The sequence below is a fragment of the Tiliqua scincoides genome, chromosome 1, assembly GCF_035046505.1.
Source record: "Tiliqua scincoides isolate rTilSci1 chromosome 1, rTilSci1.hap2, whole genome shotgun sequence".
In the NCBI taxonomy this organism is placed as follows: domain Eukaryota; kingdom Metazoa; phylum Chordata; class Lepidosauria; order Squamata; family Scincidae; genus Tiliqua; species Tiliqua scincoides.
The window spans coordinates 232,015,679-232,038,013 of record NC_089821.1 but is presented as its reverse complement, the minus strand read 5'-3'; the positions used below and the strand labels follow the sequence as shown (position 1 = coordinate 232,038,013).

At 45.4% G+C, this 22,335-nt stretch overlaps 1 protein-coding gene across 4 annotated transcripts in view; it reads left to right on the top strand.

Moving 5' to 3' along the window:
- Positions 1–22,335, top strand: part of RGS7 (regulator of G protein signaling 7) — a 180,802-nt gene that overhangs the window by 114,383 nt on the left and 44,084 nt on the right. For all 4 annotated transcript variants that reach the window (XM_066611476.1, XM_066611474.1, XM_066611475.1 and 1 more), the window contains exon 4: positions 13,488–13,538. In XM_066611476.1, coding sequence (XP_066467573.1) covers positions 13,488–13,538 — 51 coding nt within the window. The remainder of the gene's footprint in view (positions 1–13,487; positions 13,539–22,335) is intronic.

Here is a 22,335-nt window from a genome sequence, read left to right as displayed (position 1 = left end):
GTTTCTAGGTCTTGGGGTATGATAGGTCAGTCAGGACATTTGTTTATTTAGCTACTTAGCCAGAGAGAGAGAGAGAGAGAGAGAGAAAGAGAGAGAGAGAGAGACAGGCTATTCTGAAGATTTCATAGAAACAGAACTGGGTTGAAGGAAATGAGTATCTAATAGTATGAATGTTGATATAATGATTTAATTGGCCAAAAGAGGAATAAGAACAAGTATACGCCAAGAGACATTACTCTTAATCATTTGAATCAATTTCTCTTCTAGTAATTTATCATGGGAAATGTCAGTTAAACGTTATACACCCAACAAGTTTCAAAAGGTAAAAGAATAGTTGCCATGAAGGTTGGGATTAGTAGATAACAGCCCATGTGCTGCCACGCTCAAAAATGACATGTGGCCCCTTACCTACCAAGACTCATCTCTGTTTCCATGTAACAATCTCTGAGGAATTTGGAGACAGAGGCATGAAAAGAAACTCTTCTTTATCTGTCATTCCCCAAGCCTGATCTGGCTTCCCTTTTCTCTCAGAGACAGAAAGGAAGCCAGACAGAAGACACTTTCAATGTCCCATTTTAGTCAGGAAGGGAGAAGGAGCATCAGCATTCTCCACATTCCTGGCAAGGAGGGATAGTCTTAGCCTGAGATTATCTAGACTTCAATCCACTGCTAGACCTTGTTGGAACAAGTCTTGCAATTCTGTATTGAGACATCTTCACTAATGACTGTGAAAGGGTGATTTCACACCCTGTGGGTTCGCACCAGTGAGCCAGACGTGATCAAGCTCCTATCTCACCTGTCCGTTCACACCTGAGGCATTCTGCCCAATTGCCACTCCAGAAGGGCTTTAAGAACTCATTCTTCTTGGTTTTTGACCCCCCAGCACCTTTGGGGTTGCCCTCACTGGACTGCAGAGATTTCAAGTGGTACAGATACAATTGCAGTGTGTGTGTGCATGCACTGCAGTGCTATTTGAACATACAATACTGCCTTATCTTGAGCATGACCCATCTAGGTCAGTAGCTCTACAGGTGTTCCATCACCTGCCTCCTGAACCTTTAACTGGAGATGCTGCCAGAGATTGAACTTAGAGTGCATTCTTTCCCATGCCAAAGGTCCTGTCACTAACCTATGGCCCCATTTGTTTTCCTGCTCACCAAAGGCAACAGTCCCAGACCTGATGACTCCAGCTGAATTCCTATACTTCTCTCTGAATTCAGCTACAGGTTATGTCAGGCTACATGAGCAATAGGCTGATACCAGTATAGATCCACACAACCCTTTTCACATTTTTGGGAACACGAATTTCTATCTTGTGTTTAACTAGAAATATAAAATTGGCAATAAGTGTAGCAGATATAAATCAAAGATAGATGTGTGGATGTTGGGGAGGAGGACACAGATTGTGTGGAAGGTCTGGTCAGATGTCAAAATATAATGCAGATTAATTAAGATATTTGTGCATTACATATATAACTCCTTTGACAATGAAGCCTCTTTGACTATCCTTGCTCCCTTCTTCATGTTTGCATGTAAATGGGTTGACAAATGATTCCCTGCTAAAGAAATCATTGGGATTATTAGCTTTCCACTCAGTGCTGTTATTAGTCTAAACAAATTAAGGCAGCTGGCTCATGCTTATTTTACAAAGCATGAAAATTGGCCAATATAACAGAATCTGCTCTGAACATACTTATAATTCATCTATTATTCCACTGACCTCTCACAGAGTTGTACAACAGACAGGAAAACAACACTAGTAGCTATTAGACCCTGTCAGCCATACTGCTAACAGAGTGAAAAGTGGTAGAATTCCCATTTAAGTGGATTGAAGAGGAGGAAGCCCATTTTGTCTTCATGATTCAAGTACCCTGTGTACCCTGCAGGCCAGCTCTCAAACAGGCATTTGCATGTAGATCGTAACTGCTGGGCCACAGGTATGCCATGGAGCATGAATTCCAGCAAGGTAGACCCGGATGAGGAGAACAAGTCATAGCCAGAGAGACAGTCAAAAGACAACAACAACCAAAACCACACCCATGTTTTTACCAGGGACAAGGTAATTTGTCCAAGGAGCAGAAACTGGGAAGTAAACTGATGTGGCATCTCAAACAGTGCCCACATTTTCTGCTCTCCCTTTTAAATTTTGGGTATGCAACAGTGGATACCCCAACCTTCCTCCCGACATCATCTTCTCCTCCTTGCCCCAGGCGTAGCTAGGGCATCTGGCACCCAGGGGCACATCAGTTTTTGGCATCCCCAATACACTCCCCTGGGCCTCAGAAGGCCTACCAGATGCGACTAGAAGATGCTTCTGGTTGCATCCAGGAGCTTCTCTTGACACTCCCTCAGGTATGGTACCCAAGGCCGCTGCCCCCCCCAGCTATGCTAGTGCCTTTCCCAGCCAGCTGCTTTTTCAGAGGAAGCTGGGTGGAGCACAGCAGGGATGGAAATGGAGGTGGTCTTCTACTTCCAGCTTGCTCACCCAGCTTGCTGTGAAGGCCAAGTGAGCCAGGAAGAGAAGGCACTACAGTATGGTCCGAACAGGTCTCAGGCACGGCTGCTCCCTGCTTTCTCCTTCAGCCCTGTTCCCATCATTGCATGCTCACAGCAGCAATGGGAAAACAAGAAATGGTTTGCCACTGCTCTGAGCCTTCTCTTGCTCACTTTCAGCACACGAGCAGAGAATCAGAGTACAGGGTGAAGTGGTTGAGTGGACTGGAGAGCAGCAGGCAGGCACTCATCTCAGGCCACTCCCACAAAATCACCTTCAGTCTGCCATTGGAAGAAGCTGCTTCACCTGGCCTCTTGGGTGAATGGCTCCATTACATTCAGCCCCATCTCTGTTTCCTGGTCTTCAACCAGTTCTCAATCCATGAGAGGACCTGTCCTCTAATTCCCTGACTGTGGAGTTTTTTCAGTAGCCTTTGGTGAGGGACCATGTCAAACACCTTCTGAAAGTCCAGATATATAATGTCCATGGGTTCTCCTGCATCTACATGCCTGTTGACATTTTCAAAGAATTCTATAAGGTTCATGAGGCAAGACTTACCCTTACAGAAGCCATGCTGATTCTCCCTCAGCAAGGCCTGTTCGTCTATGTGTTTTGAGATCCTATCTTTGATGAGGCATTCCACCATCTTACCTGGTATAGATGTTAGGCTGACCGGCCTATAGTTTCCCAGGTCCCCCCTCTTTCCCTTTTTAAAGATCGGCGTGACATTTGCTATCCTCCAATCCTCTGGCACCGTGGCCGTTTTGAGGGACAAGAGATCGCATATCGCATTAGTCAAGAGATCGCATATCTTAGTCAAGAGTCTAAACCAGGGGTGTCCAAAGTTTTTGGCAGGAGGGCCACATCGTCTCTCTGACACTGTGTCGGGGGCCGGGGAAAAAAAAGAATTAATTTACATTTAAATTTGAATAAATTTACATAAGTTTACATAAATGAATTTATTAAAGATGAACTTATATGAATGAATGAAGGTCTTGCAATAGCTCAAGGCCTATAAAAGGCCTTGCACAAAGCAAGGCTTGCCTTTCCTTTGCTGCCACTGCTGCATCACAGATGTGAAACAGCAAGCAATGGAGGGAGCCCTCATACCACAGCTCATGTGAAAGGTCGAACAGTTGGCCGTCATGCTGAGAGCAGTTGCATCGGGCCAGTGTGGGCTCCAACAAATCTCAGGAGGGCCAGAGGCTCATTGGAGACTGGGGGCTCCCTGAGGGCCGCATTGAGAGGCCTCAAGGGCCGCAAGTGGCCCCCGGGCCGGGGTTTGGGCACCCCTGGTCTAAACCAATGGTTCTCAAACTTTTTAGTACCAGGACCCACTGTTTAGAATGAAAATCTGTTGGGACCCACTGGAAGTGATGTCATTAATCTGGAAGTGATGATATGGCCAGAAGCATCATCATCATCAATTTAGGCTTCAAACCTAAGCCACAATCAGCCAAAGATTCCATTACACAGCACACTTGTGTTTTTTTTTTTGCATAGCTCGGAATTCAAACATTTCATCTTGGGAGTCAAAGCAGAACACGGACTTGGATTCTTCTGCAACAACATGGCCCTCCCTCCTTTCCAGTGTCCCATCTTCCCACCTATGCAGGGCAGAGAACCATGCCTTTCCCCCTCTGGGAGGCCACCCTGCCCAGAAGCTCTACACTCTGCATTTTCAGCTCCACTCCCCTCACCTCCAGAAGCTTTTCTAAGCCTCGAAGAGGCAGCACACATCCATGTGCTGCCTCTACGAGGCTCAGAATGCTGGAATCGTGTGAGAGACGCAACTTCCAGTTTCCTGGAGGAAACCGGAAATTGCGCCGCTCGCACAATTGGGGTGAAGGGAGCGGAGCTCCGAGGTTTGGGGATGCACCCAAGTCTGACGACATGACTAGCAGTGGCCATCACATATGCAACCCATCGCTGGCTGGAAGGTCATTAAGGGATGCATACCTGTATTCCTAATAATAATACGTAGCTCTAAAAATGCACTGGCTGTATTTGGCTATTACAATTAACAGTCACCAACAGCTCTATCCTCTTGGTATTCGTGTGATTCTTAAAATGATGTTGTCCTTTGAGAGATACACTCTCACTGGGACTAGGAAAGAACCCTCTGGCCACCACCGCAAATACCACAAGTTGACAAATCCCCAGATGACTAAAGCTCCTTATTTCAGGAAAATTTACAGTCACAAGAAGCTATTAGCGTGTTATGGAAGAGGTTATCAATGTGCAAATTGCAGAGTGTTACTGATGCTTTTTCAAGAACAAGATCAGGGGAGCTTATGAGCAAGACAGAACTTGGGAGAAATAAGATGTGGAAAACTGGCGCTATTCCAACCCTGCTAATGAAGGCTAATGGAGTCGCCTCAGTAACAGAGGCTGCAATTCTGCCTTCAGTCAGCCCCTTCCCCACTCCTTGTCCTGAGTTCCCTGCAGTTAAGCTGTGAACATTTGCACACAGCTAGCAAACCAGAGCAGGACTCCCTCCAGGGAGCCAAAAAAAGCATTTGCACATGGTCTAAAAATAATAACCCACTTGAAGTGCTTAAACACTTAGGAGTTGGGGGGGGGGAGAAACTTTACATACTTTTTTTTTAAGAATGTCAAGCCAAAGAATATAATTTCCTTTGAAAGAGATATCAGCAGCACACCTCGCCTTCCGTGTTCTCAGCATCAGAACAGACAGGCGATCTCTTTCTGATTTGACTAAGCAGTTTTTCAAAATCATTCTAAAAGAGGAATTGAAAGGATAGATTTAAAGAAACAGTCCAGCCAACTCAAGTAAACCTTTATACTCAGATGATATAGTCAGTGGAAAAGGATTGGCCTCTTGCTAGTAAGGATGAGAGAAAAGCTTCCATTTCAATGCATTTCATGTTCAGTTACGCAATAGATGATGGATGAGAAATGGCTATTGGATCAAAATAGTGTTGTTACTCTTTTTGAAACCTGTTTTCAAGTGTTTTGAGGGTATTGAAACGGCCTGTTCATTTTAAATACCAACCAAGATTATTATTGTTTCCCACTCAATCATAGATTGTAGTGCAGTAGCATATTAATAGCTTTGCAAGTAGGAAAGTCTAATCCATCCTTTTGTGTTGGCATCTGTAACACTCTGGGATCAATTATGTCTTTTCCCACTTGAACTGAAAAACTCTTACTTTTTTGCCATTTACTCAGCCTTAAACTGTAAGTAGTAGTGATACTGATATCTGAAAGAGCAACAAAAATTTTAAATGATGTTTATTTTAAACAAATGTATTTTCCCAAGCCAGGATAATTTATAAATATGCAGTTTTTCTAGATTTTGTGGAATCTAAGGAATTACTAGAGCAAAACCCATTCTTCGCAAACCATTCAGATTAGATATATCTGTCATATTTTATTTTTGCCTTTTCAAGTGTGCCAAGTGAAAAGTGTATACACATTTTATACACTGCATTGCATAAACAGATGTATAAATACATGTACATAAAAATAGATGTAAGGATATCTATTTGTACTGTGTTCCGACTAGTGGGTAGTCTGGATTTACATTATTAGAAATGAAAGCTGAATTTTTTCTCATCTCTGACACTCAGCTATACTGTACTGACAATGCAAGAGTAAATATTTTCACTTCCTGAGAGAGAATTGTTAGACCAGTGGTTCTTAAATTTTTTAACACCAGGACCCACTTTTTAGAATGACAGTCTGTTGGGACCCACCAGAAGTGGTATCATTAACCTGGAAGTGATGTTGTGGCCGGAAGTGACATCATCAAGCAGGAAAATTTTTAACACCCACCAGCTGACAAAATGAAATCAATTAATTTAGTAAATTAAAAGTTTACGATAAGTAAGCTGCAGACGCGTGTGGCCTCTGGGAACCAAGTGCCTCTGGGAACTAAGTGCCAGGTAAGGCACAAGAGTTTAGCATCTGGGCGAGTTCAGCAGCAGGGCGAGGAGGCCAGGGCCCCATACACTGCCCTTCCTCTTCCCTAGAGAAAAGGGCTGCTATCCAGTGTACGGTTTTTAAAAGGACCCCTAAATAAAACAACAACAACAAAAAAGCTATGCAGTCAGACAGCCAGCAGCAGGGTGGGGGCTATCCAGTGTTCTGCATCGAGTGCCACATGTATGATTATATGCCTCTGGGGCATAAGTCATGGGTGTGTCCTCGGTGCAAGGAGCTCCAGGCTCTCAGGGAACGCGTCCGCTCCCTTGAAGCCTTGGTGGCCGACCTGGAGAAGCGCAGGCAGCCAGAGGAGGACTGTGGGGAGACTTCTGGGGACGATCAGGCTTCGTCCCAACCTCAGGCGTGCAGCTCCTCGGCTGCCCGGGTGGGAAGTCTCGGGACTGGAGGACGTCATCCTGGAGAGGAGGGAAACAATCCCCTAGGGGGGATCCCTTCTCCAGGGGATGGGCCCGTATCCGAGCGCACTCGGGATACTCCTCGGCGGGAGGGGGGTCGGGGGCTTCTTGTAGTGGGGGATTCGATTATTAGAAACATAGAGAGGGGGGTTTGCGACGGATGTGAGGACCGCATGGTGACTTGCCTGCCTGGTGCGAAGGTTGCGGACATCACTTCTCGTCTAGACAGGCTGGTAGACAGTGCTGGGGTAGAGGTAGCGGCTGTGGTGCATGTCGGCACCAACGACGTGGGCAAGTGTAGCTGGGAGGTCCTGGAGGCCAAATTTAGGCTTTTAGGCAGGAAGCTGAAAGCCAGGACCTCAAAGGTAGCGTTCTCTGAAGTGCTACCTGTTCCACGCGCAGGGCCAGCTAGGCAGGCGGAGATCAGGGGTCTCAATGCGTGGATGAGACGGTGGTGTAGGGAGGAGGGGTTTAGATTCGTTAGGCACTGGGGAACGTTTTGGGACAAGCGGGGCCTGTACAAGAGGGACGGGCTCCATTTGAACCAGAATGGAACCAGACTGCTGGCGCATAACATTAAAAAGGTGGCAGAGCAGCTTTTAAACTGATCCCTGGGGGAAGGCCGACAGGAGCCGAGGGGCATCCGGTTCGGGACTCCACATCCCTATGGGATGAGGATGGGGAGGTTAGAGAACAACAAGACAAAGGCAGGGTAGGAGAAGAAATTGGGAAAGGTAGGGAGATGGGATGTGATAGACGGTTTGGCACAATGAGAGGATGCGGGGACAAAGGAGCGAATAAGCAGCCCGTCCTGGGGCATTCCTTGTATAAATGCTTTTATGCGAATGCCCGAAGTCTACGAGCAAAGGTGGGAGAACTGGAATGTCTGGTGACAAGGGAAAATATTGACATAGTGGGCATAACGGAAACCTGGTGGAATGCGGAGAATCAGTGGGATACCGCAATCCCGGGCTATAAACTCTACAGGAGGGACAGGCAGGGGCGTGTTGGAGGTGGGGTGGCCCTTTATGTTAAGGAAGGGATAGAATCCAGCAAAGTAGAGATTGAAGGTGGGTCCGACTCCACCGTAGAATCTCTGTGGGTTAAATTACCAGGCTTGAGCAGCGATGTAATACTGGGGGTGTGCTATCGTCCTCCAGACCAGAAATCTGATGGGGACCTTGAAATGAGGAAACAGATCAGGGAGGTGACAAGGAAGGACAGGGTTGTAATCATGGGGGACTTCAATTATCCTCATATTGACTGGGTCAATTTGTGTTCTGGTCACGATAAGGAAACCGGATTTCTTGACGTGCTAAATGACTGTGGCTTAGATCAGCTAGTCACGGAGCCCACCAGAGGACAGGTGACTCTGGATTTAATTTTGTGCGGTACGCAGGACCTGGTTAGAGATGTAAACGTTACTGAGCCATTGGGGAACAGTGATCATGCTGCGATCCGTTTTGACGTGCACGTTGGGGGAAGAATACCAGGCAAATCTCTAACAAAAACCCTTGACTTCCGACGGGCGGACTTCCCTCAAATGAGGAGGCTGGTTAGAAGGAGGTTGAAAGGGAGGGTAAAAAGAGTCCAGTCTCTCCAGAGTGCATGGAGGCTGCTTAAAACAACAGTAATAGAGGCCCAGCAGAGGTGTATACCGCAAAGAAAGAAGGGTTCCACTAAATCCAGGAGGGTGCCCGCATGGCTAACCAGCCAAGTTAGAGAGGCTGTGAAGGGCAAGGAAGCTTCCTTCCGTAAATGGAAGTCTTGCCCTAATGAAGAGAATAAAAAGGAACATAAACTGTGGCAAAAGAAATGTAAGAAGGTGATAGGGGAGGCCAAGCGAGACTATGAGGAACGCATGGCCAGCAACATTAAGGGGAATAATAAAAGCTTCTTCAAATATGTTAGAAGCAGGAAACCCGCCAGAGAAGCGGTTGGCCCTCTGGATGGTGAGGGAGGGAAAGGGGAGATAAAAGGAGACTTAGAGATGGCAGAGAAATTAAATGAGTTCTTTGCATCTGTCTTCACGGCAGAAGACCTCGGGCAGATACCGCTGCCCGAACGGCCCCTCCTAACCGAGTAGGTAAGTCAGATAGAGGTTAAAAGAGAAGATGTTTCAGACCTCATTGATAAATTAAAGATCAATAAGTCACCGGGCCCTGATGGCATACACCCAAGGGTTATTAAGGAATTGAAGAATGAAGTTGCAGATCTCTTGACTAAGGTATGCAACTTGTCCCTCAAAACGGCCACGGTGCCAGAAGATTGGAGGATAGCAAATGTCACGCCTATTTTTAAAAAGGGAAAGAGGGGGGACCCGGGAAACTATAGGCCGGTCAGCCTAACATCTATACCGGGTAAGATGGTGGAATGCCTCATCAAAGATAGGATCTCAAAACACATAGACGAACAGGCCTTGCTGAGGGAGAGTCAGCATGGCTTCTGTAAGGGTAAGTCTTGCCTCACAAACCTTATAGAATTCTTTGAAAAGGTCAACAGGCATGTGGATGCGGGAGAACCCGTGGACATTATATATCTGGACTTTCAGAAGGCGTTTGACACGGTCCCTCACCAAAGGCTACTGAAAAAACTCCACAGTCAGGGAATTAGAGGACAGGTCCTCTTGTGGATTGAGAACTGGTTGGAGGCCAGGAAGCAGAGAGTGGGTGTCAATGGGCAATTTTCACAATGGAGAGAGGTGAAAAGCGGTGTGCCCCAAGGATCTGTCCTGGGACCGGTGCTTTTCAACCTCTTCATAAATGACCTGGAGACAGGGTTGAGCAGTGAAGTGGCAAAGTTTGCAGACGACACCAAACTTTTCCGAGTGGTAAAGACCAGAAGTGATTGTGAGGAGCTCCAGAAGGATCTCTCCAGACTGGCAGAATGGGCAGCAAAATGGCAGATGCGCTTCAATGTCAGTAAGTGTAAAGTCATGCACATTGGGGCAAAAAATCAAAACTTTAGATATAGGCTGATGGGTTCTGAGCTGTCTGTGACAGATCAGGAGAGAGATCTTGGGGTGGTGGTGGACAGGTCGATGAAAGTGTCGACCCAATGTGCGGCGGCAGTGAAGAAGGCCAATTCTATGCTTGGGATCATTAGGAAGGGTATTGAGAACAAAACGGTTAGTATTATAATGCCGTTGTACAAATCGATGGTAAGGCCACACCTGGAGTATTGTGTCCAGTTCTGGTTGCCGCATCTCAAAAAAGACATAGTGGAAATGGAAAAGGTGCAAAAGAGAGCGACTAAGATGATTACGGGGCTGGGGCACCTTCCTTATGAGGAAAGGCTACGGCGTTTGGGCCTCTTCAGCCTAGAAAAGCGACGCTTGAGGGGGGACATGATTGAGACATACAAAATTATGCAGGGGATGGACAGAGTGGATAGGGAGATGCTCTTTACACTCTCACATAATACCAGAACCAGGGGACATCCACTAAAATTGAGTGTTGGGCGGGTTAGGACAGACAAAAGAAAATATTTCTTTACTCAGCGCGTGGTCGGTCTGTGGAACTCCTTGCCACAGGATGTGGTGCTGGCGTCTAGCCTAGACGCCTTTAAAAGGGGATTGGACGAGTTTCTGGAGGAAAAATCCATTATGGGGTACAAGCCATGATGTGTATGCGCAACCTCCTGATTTTAGGAATGGGTTAAGTCAGAATGCCAGATGTAGGGGAGAGCACCAGGATGAGGTCTCTTGTTACCTGGTGTGCTCCCTGGGGCATTTGGTGGGCCGCTGTGAGATACAGGAAGCTGGACTAGATGGGCCTATGGCCTGATCCAGTGGGGCTGTTCTTATGTTCTTATGTTCTTATGTTAAGTATTAGTTTAAGAATTTATTTAAAATAAAGAAGAACCTTCCTAACCCTCCCAAACAGTTGCTGATCTGTTTTTAAACAATTCCCCAAACATCCCAAAGGCTGCAATCCTATCATACTTACCCAGGAGTAAGCCACAAGGGATCTGTTCTCAGACCCCCTTGGTTACTGAAAATCATGGATAACAAAATCTGCTGTTTCTTCCCCTTTAAACCCTCCAAAGGCGACTGGAGCTCTTCTCCAGTCGCCTCCAGAGGGCTTTCTGAAGCCTGCAGAGGCCGTGCCTCAGAATCCCTCCTAGTAGCAGTTCTCAAACTTGTAGCACAAGGACCCACTTTTTAGAATGAGAATCTATCACGACCCACTGGAAATGATGTCATGACCAGAAGTGGCATCATCAAGCAGGAACATTTTTAACAATCCTAGGCTGCAATCCTACCCGTGTCATTAGGCAGGCATTCCATCAATCCGTCTCTCTCCAGGTGCTTAGAAAGGCTTCACTGCCAGCCAGCACCTCCCTGCATCCATTGCGCAGTACTGGGAAAGAATGCAGGATGCTTATCATTTTGCTCAGGGGGAAGGGAGGGGTCGCTTGCCTTGAAGTGAAGCTGTTCTAAATGCCTGGAGAGAGAATGATTGATGGATTGTCAGCCAGCTGCCCTCTCTCACATTAACAAGGCTATTGTTAAACGACTTTTTCCCTTTAATTTAAAGGGCCCTTCTCATCACATTGAGATAAAACAGCAGGTGAAAAATCTGTGGATAATTAGGTTGTACTGCCATTGTTAAAAGCATATACGTAGTAGTCTGTAAAAGTCCAGATCTGTAACATTTTCCCAAAAGCATTCACATACCATGGTAGCATCAAGCCTAATATATTAAAAATAAAATATTGAAATGAATGGGGACCCACCTGAAATTGGCTCACGACCCACCTAGTGGGCCCCAACCCATAGTTTGAGAAATACTGTCCCAGAAGCAAAAAAAAAAGCAACTTCCAATTGTCAGACATAAATGGCTGCAGTGGCAAGTCCCACCAGGAGGCCCTCAGAAATGGCCACATTTGCCACATGAAGCCCGTACCAATGAGGTGAACGCCACTTGTGAGGCCCCACTGCCTAGTGAAAAGGGGGCTGTTGAAATCAGCAGCCTAACGCCACACAAGAAATAAACAAGACCCCTGGGGTGGATCCTCAGCATGCAGCAGTCATCGCCCTTACAACCCCTTTCCCTGACAATGAAAGAGTGGGGTTGACTGAAGTAAGCACCACATCAGAAGAGGCCTTGGGTGGGGGACCACCTAGACCTTGCAGCCACCACTGCAATTTGAAGTGCTGCTCAGGAGTTGCTTTAGGGGGACAGAAACCTACCCAGGTTGTCCAAGTCCCAATAAATGGGACCAGATCCCAAGTCTGTGTCTCCACTTTCTCTGACCCTGCAGCTATTCAAATCCACAGCCTCCAAACCAGAGCCCAGTAGCCTGCTCAAATTGTTCCCCGTTGCTTAGCATCCTCCGCTGCCCTCTGGCTTCTTTGAGCTCTAGGACAGAATGGCACTTGCTGACTGCAGTACTGCTAAAGGGGATCTGTAGCTGACCTCCTATCACCATCTGCTTCTCATCATCCCCAACCATGCGCATGGGGAGGGGGGAACCAGGCTAGGTAAGCCCCACCCTCATAGTCATGCAGGCAGAGCAGAGCAGCACGACTGATTTACAAAGCAGTGAATCGAGAATACGAGGGCCACATCAGCTCTCTGACAATATGTCGGGGGCTCGTATTTGTTTACATATCTGTTTATTTGGTGTATATCAGGTTTTTTTCAGTATCTCTAAAGTCACTACTGCTGTAAATTCATGAAGAGCAGGTTAACTGACCCGTGAATAGGAGCTTTAATCTGACTTGCCAACAGCCTTGAGAAAATATGCAATTTTATTACACACACAATGCGCTGCTTTGAAATACCAATTGCACAGTGGGCTTGATAGCCTCTGTAGCTGATTTCCAGAGCCACCTATTGCATATTTCCCTCCCTCTCCCCCTTGTCACCAGTTCCCCAAGATGAGATGCATCTTGTGAAAGGTCCAGCACAAAGCTGCCACCACAGAAGTGAGAAGTCTAAAAACAATCTGGATAATTTGGGACTCTCAGGCACGTGCATTGTGCTTCTGAAGGAAAGTGATGTCACCTCCACTGAGCAGTGGGTGGACAAGTTTGTGGTGACTTAATAATCATCCTGTGTATTTTTGCCTGTCCTTCCAACACAGTGTTATGTAACTGAGGTTTTATTTGGAGTTTGCAATTAACAGAAAACTTTAGAATCTTTTTTTTTTTTTTTTTAAGCCAAACCTATGTTGTGCATTTTGTTCAGGAGTTTGTTTTCAGGAGTAGCATGATCCAGAGCAACCACTGCCTACAGATAACTGGGCATGGAGGGGAGAGAAAAGGGGCTGGTGCGATGGCAGGAGGGGGTGGATCTGACAGCAGTGGTGCATACCATATCCTATCCCTTCCTTTCTAAGGCTGTCTGCCCCTTTCTTCTCTCAGACATGTGCCAGCTAATGAGCTGATGCAGGTCCAAGGAGATCAATTGTGGAGGAAGTGGCTTACAGAAGGGTAAGGAGAAATAATTCCCCTTTCCCTCCAAAGACTACCGATTCGCCCCCCGCCCTCCCTGCTGGATACAGTACACACCTTTTTGGTGCAAGTGTATTGGTGGGGGAGAAGAATAGGATTGGGCCCTTCAAGTGTAATTTAACCCATGTGTAAAATTGCATTTCTAATTACATTATAATCTTATTTCTAGGTTCAGACATTGTTCAGTGGTTAACGAAGAATTTGTCTATAGAAGACCCAGGTAAGTACATGAATTTTATTTATTGAACACTTCCATCTTTGTGCTTCTGGAAATCGGTTTTGCTTGTTTTTTTAATATAATAATGACAGCACGGGTCATTCTTTTGGAGAGATAAACCTACTCACTTAGGTGACCACTTCAGGTCTCTGATAAAGTAGGCTCTGCTTCACTGTGAGATGCAACACATAGGTTATTCTTGAAAGTGCCATGAGACTCTTGGTTGGTTTACCTGCAACAGATGAACAGGTGCTGTCTGGAATGTTTCGCTATGGAACAGGCAAGAGGAATGGTTTATGGATGGAACTTCACCACTTATGCTAATACTCAAAGGTCTTTTGTCATCTGTGACAAGAAAGAAGAAATGTATGAAGACAAAGCCAAGCTATCTCTAGAGCAGGTTTTTGGCAGGAGGGCCACATCAGCTCTCTGACAATATGTCAGGGGCTGGAGAAAAAAAAGAATTAAGTTACATTTAAAATTTGAATAAATTTACATCAGTTTACATAAATGAATATATTAAAGATGAACTTATATGAATGAATGAACGTCTTGCGATAGCTCAAGGCCTATAAAAGACCTTGCACAAGGCAAAGCTGGCTTTTCCTTTGCTGCCACTGCTGCATCACAGATGTGAAACAGCAAGCAGTGGAGGGAGCCCTCATCCCACAGGTCATGCGAGAGGTCAAACAGTTGCCCTCATACTGAGATCAGTTGCGTCGGGCCAGAGCGGGCCCCAACAAATCTCTGGAGGGCCAGAGGCTCATTGAAGACTGGGGGCTCCCTGAGGGCCGCATTGAGAGGCCTTGAGGGCCGCAAGTGGCCCCAGGGCCAGGGTTTGGGCACCCCTGCTCTAGAGTATGAAGCATGTTAGTGTTTGCTATTACCACGGCTGATCAATAATCAATAAGAATGATCTTCTCTGCATTATAAACAGACTAGCAGTACTATTTGTTTTCATTATGTAAATAAGTAGTTAAAGGCTCTCTGGATAGAGTAAATTGAAGACTGTTGTTATCCATTTACTTTTGTTGCAAGCGTAAATGAATAACAAAGCTCATTGCCTGCTGTTCATAAATGGGAAATCATTTGCTCTGGAAAGTTTGAAAAACCATTGTACGCTGCAGTTGAGCTCTCTGCTCAGATGCATTTGGTCCTTCAAATAGAGTTGTAAACCCCTTTTAGTAAAGAAACCCAGATGGAGGCAGAGCTTCTGATGCACCCCAGCGACATGGCATACTTTATACATCAAGCCTCTGGAAACCTCAGCATAGCTGAGCAGAAAAAAGCCTGGTACAACCTGTGCAAATCTGCATCCTTGTATCACTTGCATTTAACATATTGGCCACATTCAAGTCCACAACCGAGAAGCAACACAAGGAAGTCTGAAACTCTTCTAAGTGGGGATTCACAAACTATTTTTGTCAGTGCCCAATCCTATCCAGTTTTCCAGTGCCGGTGCAGCTATGCCAGTGGGGCATGCACTGCATCTTGTGGTGGGGCAGCAGTCATAGAGGCCCCTTTAAAGTATAGGAACATTTGTTCCCTTACCTTGGGGCTGTATTATGGCTGCACTGGTGCTGGAAAATTGGATAGGATTGGGCCCTTAACTGCTTTGTCCACAGACTTGAAACTTCCCTCTCCATCTTGTGATGGAGATACCGCTGCCCGAACGGTCCCTCCTAACCGAGGAGTTAAGTCAGATAGAGGTTAAAAGAGAAGATGTTTCAGACCTCATTGATAAATTAAAGATCAATAAGTCACCGGGCCCTGATGGCATACACCCAAGGGTTATTAAGGAATTGAAGAATGAAGTTGCAGATCTCTTGACTAAGGTATGCAACTTGTCCCTCAAAACGGCCACGGTACCAGAAGATTGGAGGATAGCAAATGTCACGCCTATTTTTAAAAAGGGAAAGAGGGGGGACCCGGGAAACTATAGGCCGGTCAGCCTAACATCCATACCGGGTAAGATGGTGGAATGCCTCATCAAAGATAGGATCTCAAAACACATAGACGAACAGGCCTTGCTGAGGGAGAGTCAGCATGGCTTCTGTAAGGGTAAGTCTTGCCTCACAAACCTTATAGAATTCTTTGAAAAGGTCAACAGGCATATGGATGCGGGAGAACCCGTGGACATTATATATCTGGACTTTCAGAAGGCGTTTGACACGGTCCCTCACCAAAGGCTACTGAAAAAACTCCACAGTCAGGGAATTAGAGGACAGGTCCTCTCGTGGATTGAGAACTGGTTGGAGGTCAGGAAGCAGAGAGTGGGTGTCAATGGGCAATTTTCACAATGGAGAGAGGTGAAAAGCGGTGTGCCCCAAGGATCTGTCCTGGGACCGGTGCTTTTCAACCTCTTCATAAATGACCTGGAGACAGGGTTGAGCAGTGAAGTGGCTAAGTTTGCAGACGACACCAAACTTTTCCGAGTGGTAAAGACCAGAAGTGATTGTGAGGAGCTCCAGAAGGATCTCTCCAGACTGGCAGAATGGGCAGCAAAATGGCAGATGCGCTTCAATGTCAGTAAGTGTAAAGTCATGCACATTGGGGCAAAAAATCAAAACTTTAGATATAGGCTGATGGGTTCTGAGCTGTCTGTGACAGATCAGGAGAGAGATCTTGGGGTGGTGGTGGACAGGTCGATGAAAGTGTCGACCCAATGTGCGGTGGCAGTGAAGAAGGCCAATTCTATGCTTGGGATCATTAGGAAAGGTATTGAGAACAAAACGGTTAGTATTATAATGCCGTTGTACAAATCTATGGTAAGGCCACACCTGGAGTATTGTGTCCAGTTCTGGTCGCCGCATCTCAAAAAAGACATAGTGGAAATGGAAAAGGTGCAAAAGAGAGCGACTAAGCTGATTACGGGGCTGGGGCACCTTCCTTATGAGGAAAGGCTACGGCGTTTGGGCCTCTTCAGCCTAGAAAAGAGACGCTTGAGGGGGGACATGATTGAGACATACAAAATTATGCAGGGGATGGACAGAGTGGATAGGGAGATGCTCTTTACACTCTCACATAATACCAGAACCAGGGGACATCCACTAAAATTGAGTGTTGGGCGGGTTAGGACAGACAAAAGAAAATATTTCTTTACTCAGCGCGTGGTCGGTCTGTGGAACTCCTTGCCACAGGATGTGGTGCTGGCGTCTAGCCTAGACGCCTTTAAAAAGGGATTGGACGAGTTTCTGGAGGAAAAATCCATTATGGGGTACAAGCCATGATGTGTATGCGCAACCTCCTGATTTTAGGAATGGGTGAAGTCAGAATGCCAGATGTAGGGGAGAGCACCAGGATGAGGTCTCTTGTTATCTGGTGTGCTCCCTGGGGCATTTGGTGGGCCGCTGTGAGATACAGGAAGCTGGACTAGATGGGCCTATGGCCTGATCCAGTGGGGCTGTTCTTATGTTCTTATGTTCTTATGTGGTGCACCCTAATATCTGACGGGCATATCCACAATGATCCTACCATCAAAGAACGTTGTAACTTCCTGTTCAAATCACTTAGCCAGCTCTGTGGTGTTACACAGAAGGGCCACCATACTGTAATTTCATGAACCTGTTTCTAGCCTTCCTATTTTTTGCTATGCATTTATTTCTACACTGAAGAGATCATTCCCACCCCCAAATGCAAACTCTTCATAGGCTATGTGTTTTATCTTCCTGTAAGGAAGAAACATTAGTTGCGTGTAATTTTCACCTCACATATTTAACTTTTAACTGAAAGCAGAATCAGAGGTTGTGATTGGGAATGGAAGAATGGTACAGGAAAAGTCTGCTTAATCCTGGCTCTTTTTCTTCCCCAATCTATCCCCACTGCTTCTCCCCCTTATGGAATGGAGTGGCTTTATCTGAAGGTATAGAAAGCGGACACCTGCTATGGTGGTAATGGTTATTGATCTGGCTGTCCTGGAAACACAGATTCTAATGACACAAGTCTCAACAATAGTATATGTGTATTTCCAGTTAGTGGAATTATTAAAGGAGAGATATTGCCCTGAGATGGGTTGTGCTGCCAATTGAGGCACTCTTTGCATTCAATCATTTGTACTTCTTTCAGTTCTTTCTCTGTTTTCTCTTCTGACATTCTTGCACGCCACTCATTGTCCAAGAGAAAATTCTACTTAAAGATTTCCCTGTGGAAAGTGTCATTCAAGACAGTGCTCATAGTTCCTAGCTTACAGCCATTTTCTGATTAAACTTGGTTCGAGCTTCATCATGGACTCAGAGCCAACATTGCCTGGTCACTGGAGACAGTTTGGGAATGGAGGACTGGGTTCAAGCCCTGCCAGCAGAGCAGGCCCATCCTTTAAGCCTTGAGCCACAGTCCTTCAGTTCCTTGTGTAAAATACAAATGAAAGTCACGAATGCAAAACATGTTATAAAACAAGAGCTACACAAATACATTAGTGGTTGGAATTTTCAAGAGCCAACCTAAATACTGTCTGGCTTCTCTTATCTGTGGGTCTCTTTCTTCTAAAACCATTTGCAGATGCACCTAGCAAACTGAGCAGCAAGGCTTTTTTGTGTCAGGGGTGCACTCTGCGTTGTGGCTTGCTGCTCTTCAGGGCACAGAACTGAGAGATCTCATCTTCACACTACTGAGATTCAGCGGGGATGGTGTTAATCTGTTAGCAGCCAGGAATAGCTCACACTTATTCATCCTGTTTGCATTTATCATCTTTAACCTAAAGTGCTGCTGCTCCTCCTCCTCTTTACTGTGGAGAAGCATTAAAAATCAGAAGAATCTTTTGCTCCTTCGGGAAGACAGTAGCTCAAGTCAGAATCTTTTCCATAGTGCCCTGCTTGCTTGCTACACAGTGTGTGGAAGGAGTGGACAAAAGGCTTTCTCCCTCTTCATGAAAACTAGCATCAATTGCAGGAATTCAGGATAGACTTCTTCACCAAGCACATCATTAATCTGTGGCATCCACTACCGCAAAATATAATGATGACTGTGAGCTAAGTTGGCTTTAGATTAGAGAAATTCATGGAGAACAAGTCTATCACAGACTTCTATATGCTACCTCCAGGTTCAGAGGCTTCTGAATATTGTGTTGCAGGGAAGCAACAAATGGAGAGGGCTCTTTGCCTACCTGTCCCACTTCTGGGCTTCCTAGAGGCACCTGGTTGGCCACTGTAAGGAAAAAGGATGCAAAGCTAGTTGGACCTTTGGTATGATCCAGCATGGCCATTCTTATGTTCTTCTGGCGCTCTCTCGCCATCACCAATACCTGGATGCATTTTTTCCCTTTATTGATGTATAACAAAACTATGATACAATAAGTACCTGGATGCATTTGATGTACCTGGATGCATTTCCTAGATTAAGAATAGCTAAACCAAATAATGGTAGATGTCCAAAAAGAAATCTGTGGGTTGCAAGTGATGGTGTTCTTCCAAAGCAGGGGTCTCCAAACTTTTTGGCCAGAGGGCCGCATCAAATGTCTGGCACGGTTTTGAGGTCCAAAAAAAAAAAAATGTAAATATAAAATTTATATAAATAAATTAGAGATGGAACTTAGATATGTAAATAAATGAATGAATGGGCTCATTCATTCAACCTCTCTGGTCCTTAGAACACCCTCCAGATGCAACCAGAGCACAGTTCCAATCATGTTTAGCAAAGCGGGCCAGGGGCTTTCAGGGGACAAGAGGCTGGCTGCGGGCCAGATGGAGGCTTGCCGTGGGCCACATCTGGCCCCCAGGCCGGGGTTTGGAGACCCCTGTTCCAAAGGATCAATTTTCTATAAAATTACAGGTGGTATTTTAGAAACAGGCCTCTTTTGGAAAAAATTGAAACCATGCCCCTTACTACTAATGACCATGTGTTGTCTCAGGACAGTTTATACAAGAGCTAGAGTGTTCAGGTTTATTCTGATAACTAGGATTAGCTTAAGCGCTTGCCCGGAAAGAGTGACTCCTACATTGTGCCAATAATTCTAAACAGGCTGTTTTTCTTTTTCATTCCCACCATAAACTGCTGTACAGACATCTCAGAGGACACTTTCAAAGAACATGATGGCCAAATTTCAACGATACATAATCTGTATCTGGAGTTTGTTTCTGGAGCAACAAATCTGGAGGGTCAGTTTGTTTCTGACCCTTTGAAATAGACTGTAGCCACCATTTATGAGATTTTTCCCAGAGTGTAGAGCGTTAGGAATTTTAAAAAGAAAGCTGATTCTAGTGTCAGTCTACCACAGGTTTCCAAGAAATGTTAAATGATAGGAAATGTGATATTCTTGGCCATTTTTCTTATATTTGTTGTCTTCTCCAGACTCTGCAATGGTGCCACCTGTATAATACTAATGTATCATCATCATAATATATATAATAATGTCATAATATTGTGATATTCTATGTAAATTAATGTTATTATCTTCCTAACAACTTATCAATATAATGGCATCCTTTTAGAATGTGTTGCAGTAATGGAGAACATACCATTATTTTTCATGAATATATTTTGACACACATAAATCCTTAGGAGGGTGCAGCAATTCTAGCAACGTGGCCAGACGTCCCTGAAGATGATAGCGAGCTGACCCCACTGCCCTGCTGGATACAGCTGCGCCAAGGAGGATAGGATCCAGCTGTTATAACCTTCTACTTATGCATGTTATGCAGTGGCGTCACTAGGATTCGCGTCACCCCATGCAGTGGGCGGGGCAACACCCCAGATGGTGGGCGTGGTGATGTACCATCGCCCTGCCCCCACTGGTTTTTTGGCAGTACCTTTTGATAGAACACAGTTATTTCAATGTGGTTTGTTTCATTGCATTCTGCATGAAATTACGCATTGATTGATATATGATGGAATTATTCCTCCAAATTGTGATTTTAGTGATTTTGAAAACTTGTGGTCTCACTCACTCACTCACTCACTCACTCACTCACTCACTCACTCACTCACACACACACCCCTGTGTCAACTTACTAGCAACTTATTGCAGCAGTTCTCAAACTTTTAGCACTGGGACCCACTTTTAGAATGATAGTCTGTCCAGGACCCATTGGAAGTGATGTCATGGCCAGAAGTGACATCAAGCAAATTAAAATAAATAATTATAAATAGTTAAATTAAAATAAAAGGAATAATTAAATAAGGGGGAGCCAGTCCTGTTCCACCAAGTGAGTTTTCTCTGTAGTCTGCCTGCAATAACCCCCCCAAAAGAATCAGTGAGATCTTCAGCCCTCCCAGTGCCCAGCTGAAAGTCCTTCTATTTCAAGCACATCAATACAAAGACCCACCTGGCTTTACAAGTCTGAGAGCCTAATCCTATGCCTGTCTACTCAGAAGTAAGTCCCATTAGAGTCAATGGGGCTTACTCCCAGGAAAGTGGGGATAGGAGTCCAGCCTCAGAGCCTAAGCCTATGCATGTCTACTCAGAAATAAGTCCCATTAGAGTCAGTTGGGCTTACTCCCACGAAAGTGTGGGTAGGATTGGGCTGTGAGGGAAACTTTGCAAGTGCAAAATAGAAAACTTTCCCCATACCAGTTCAAGCCTCTTTGTTGGTCCTTTCTAGTTGGGGGGGGGGGAGGCTGCCTGCTTGGGCTTTTGTTGTACTCCAGTCCCATCGGATCAGGACCCTTCTGACCACCAAAATCATCCACAGGTCCAGTGTTTTTGGCACTGCACTGCATCCAACGGTGTATGGCATGATGCGGTGGCTCGTAAAGGCGCAATTTTAGTGCATCACCCCCCCAGGGCGCATCACCCGGTGCGGCCCACACCCCCCTAGCTGATGTTATGTCTTGGTTTGCCAGCTGGCCATTGTTCTACTGTTCTGACCTGTGGTCTGATTGGCAACTCATATCAGCGTTTCCTGCTAATGACCACATTTTGTTTGCCGGATCAGCTAATAAGAGGACGTAGTGCAACCTTACTGAAGTGGGATCACAGAGCAAGAGTTTCTAATTAGCCTCTCTCAAGCTTGGGCAGTCTATTGATCTTTCAACAGAGCTAATCTTACATGTTGACTAACTCACCTTGGGCAGTGTAGGATTCTCACAACTTCTGTTAATAAATGAGATCCCCTTGGTTTTGTTGCAACCTTCCATTTCCGTTTGGTTTGGTTTGTTGCTTCTAATCTAGTGCTTTCCCCACTTCTTTTCGTTTTTATAAAAATTAAAGGCCTTTATATATGTGAAGCTTCACATCTTCTGTTGTTTTTTTTTTTTTACTATTCAAAGAAACCTCATTTTTGTGATATCAGCTGACTAACCACAAGCCTTATAAACAAATATATAAAGTTGTCCCACGGATGTGCAGTCATTAGAGCCAGAGAGGCAGAGCCTCACCTGACACTGACTGCCCTCCCCAAAAAAGGACCCAACAAGTAAAAAAAAAAAAAAAAAAAAGGTGAGTCTGGAGGCCTTCTGAAGGCTGGAGAGGCTGTGCATGGCCTTTCCAACCCTCAGATGCAACCAGAAGGGTGGCATCTGGAGGTGACCCAGATGCGATGTCACTTCTGGAAGTCACAGGGTGCAGTGACATTTGTTCCTCATCAGCACAAGAAGTCACGGCATGTCCGTGGGTTGTTCATATGCTTCATTGTTCAAGCCATTCTTCCAGATTCCAGCTTTCTCAGAATATAGTGTTCCCATTTCATTTTCAAACTCTTTTCAACATTTGATAGCATAGAGAAAGTGACTTCTGTAATTTCAGCAGTCCTTATTCAAAGATTTTGTGCTTTTAGGATGAGTTCCAAGTCCCACAAGGTGTGAAAAGGTAGCAAAAGTGAAAATTCAGACTGCAAATTTCATATTAAAAGGACTTGGCACTTCTCAG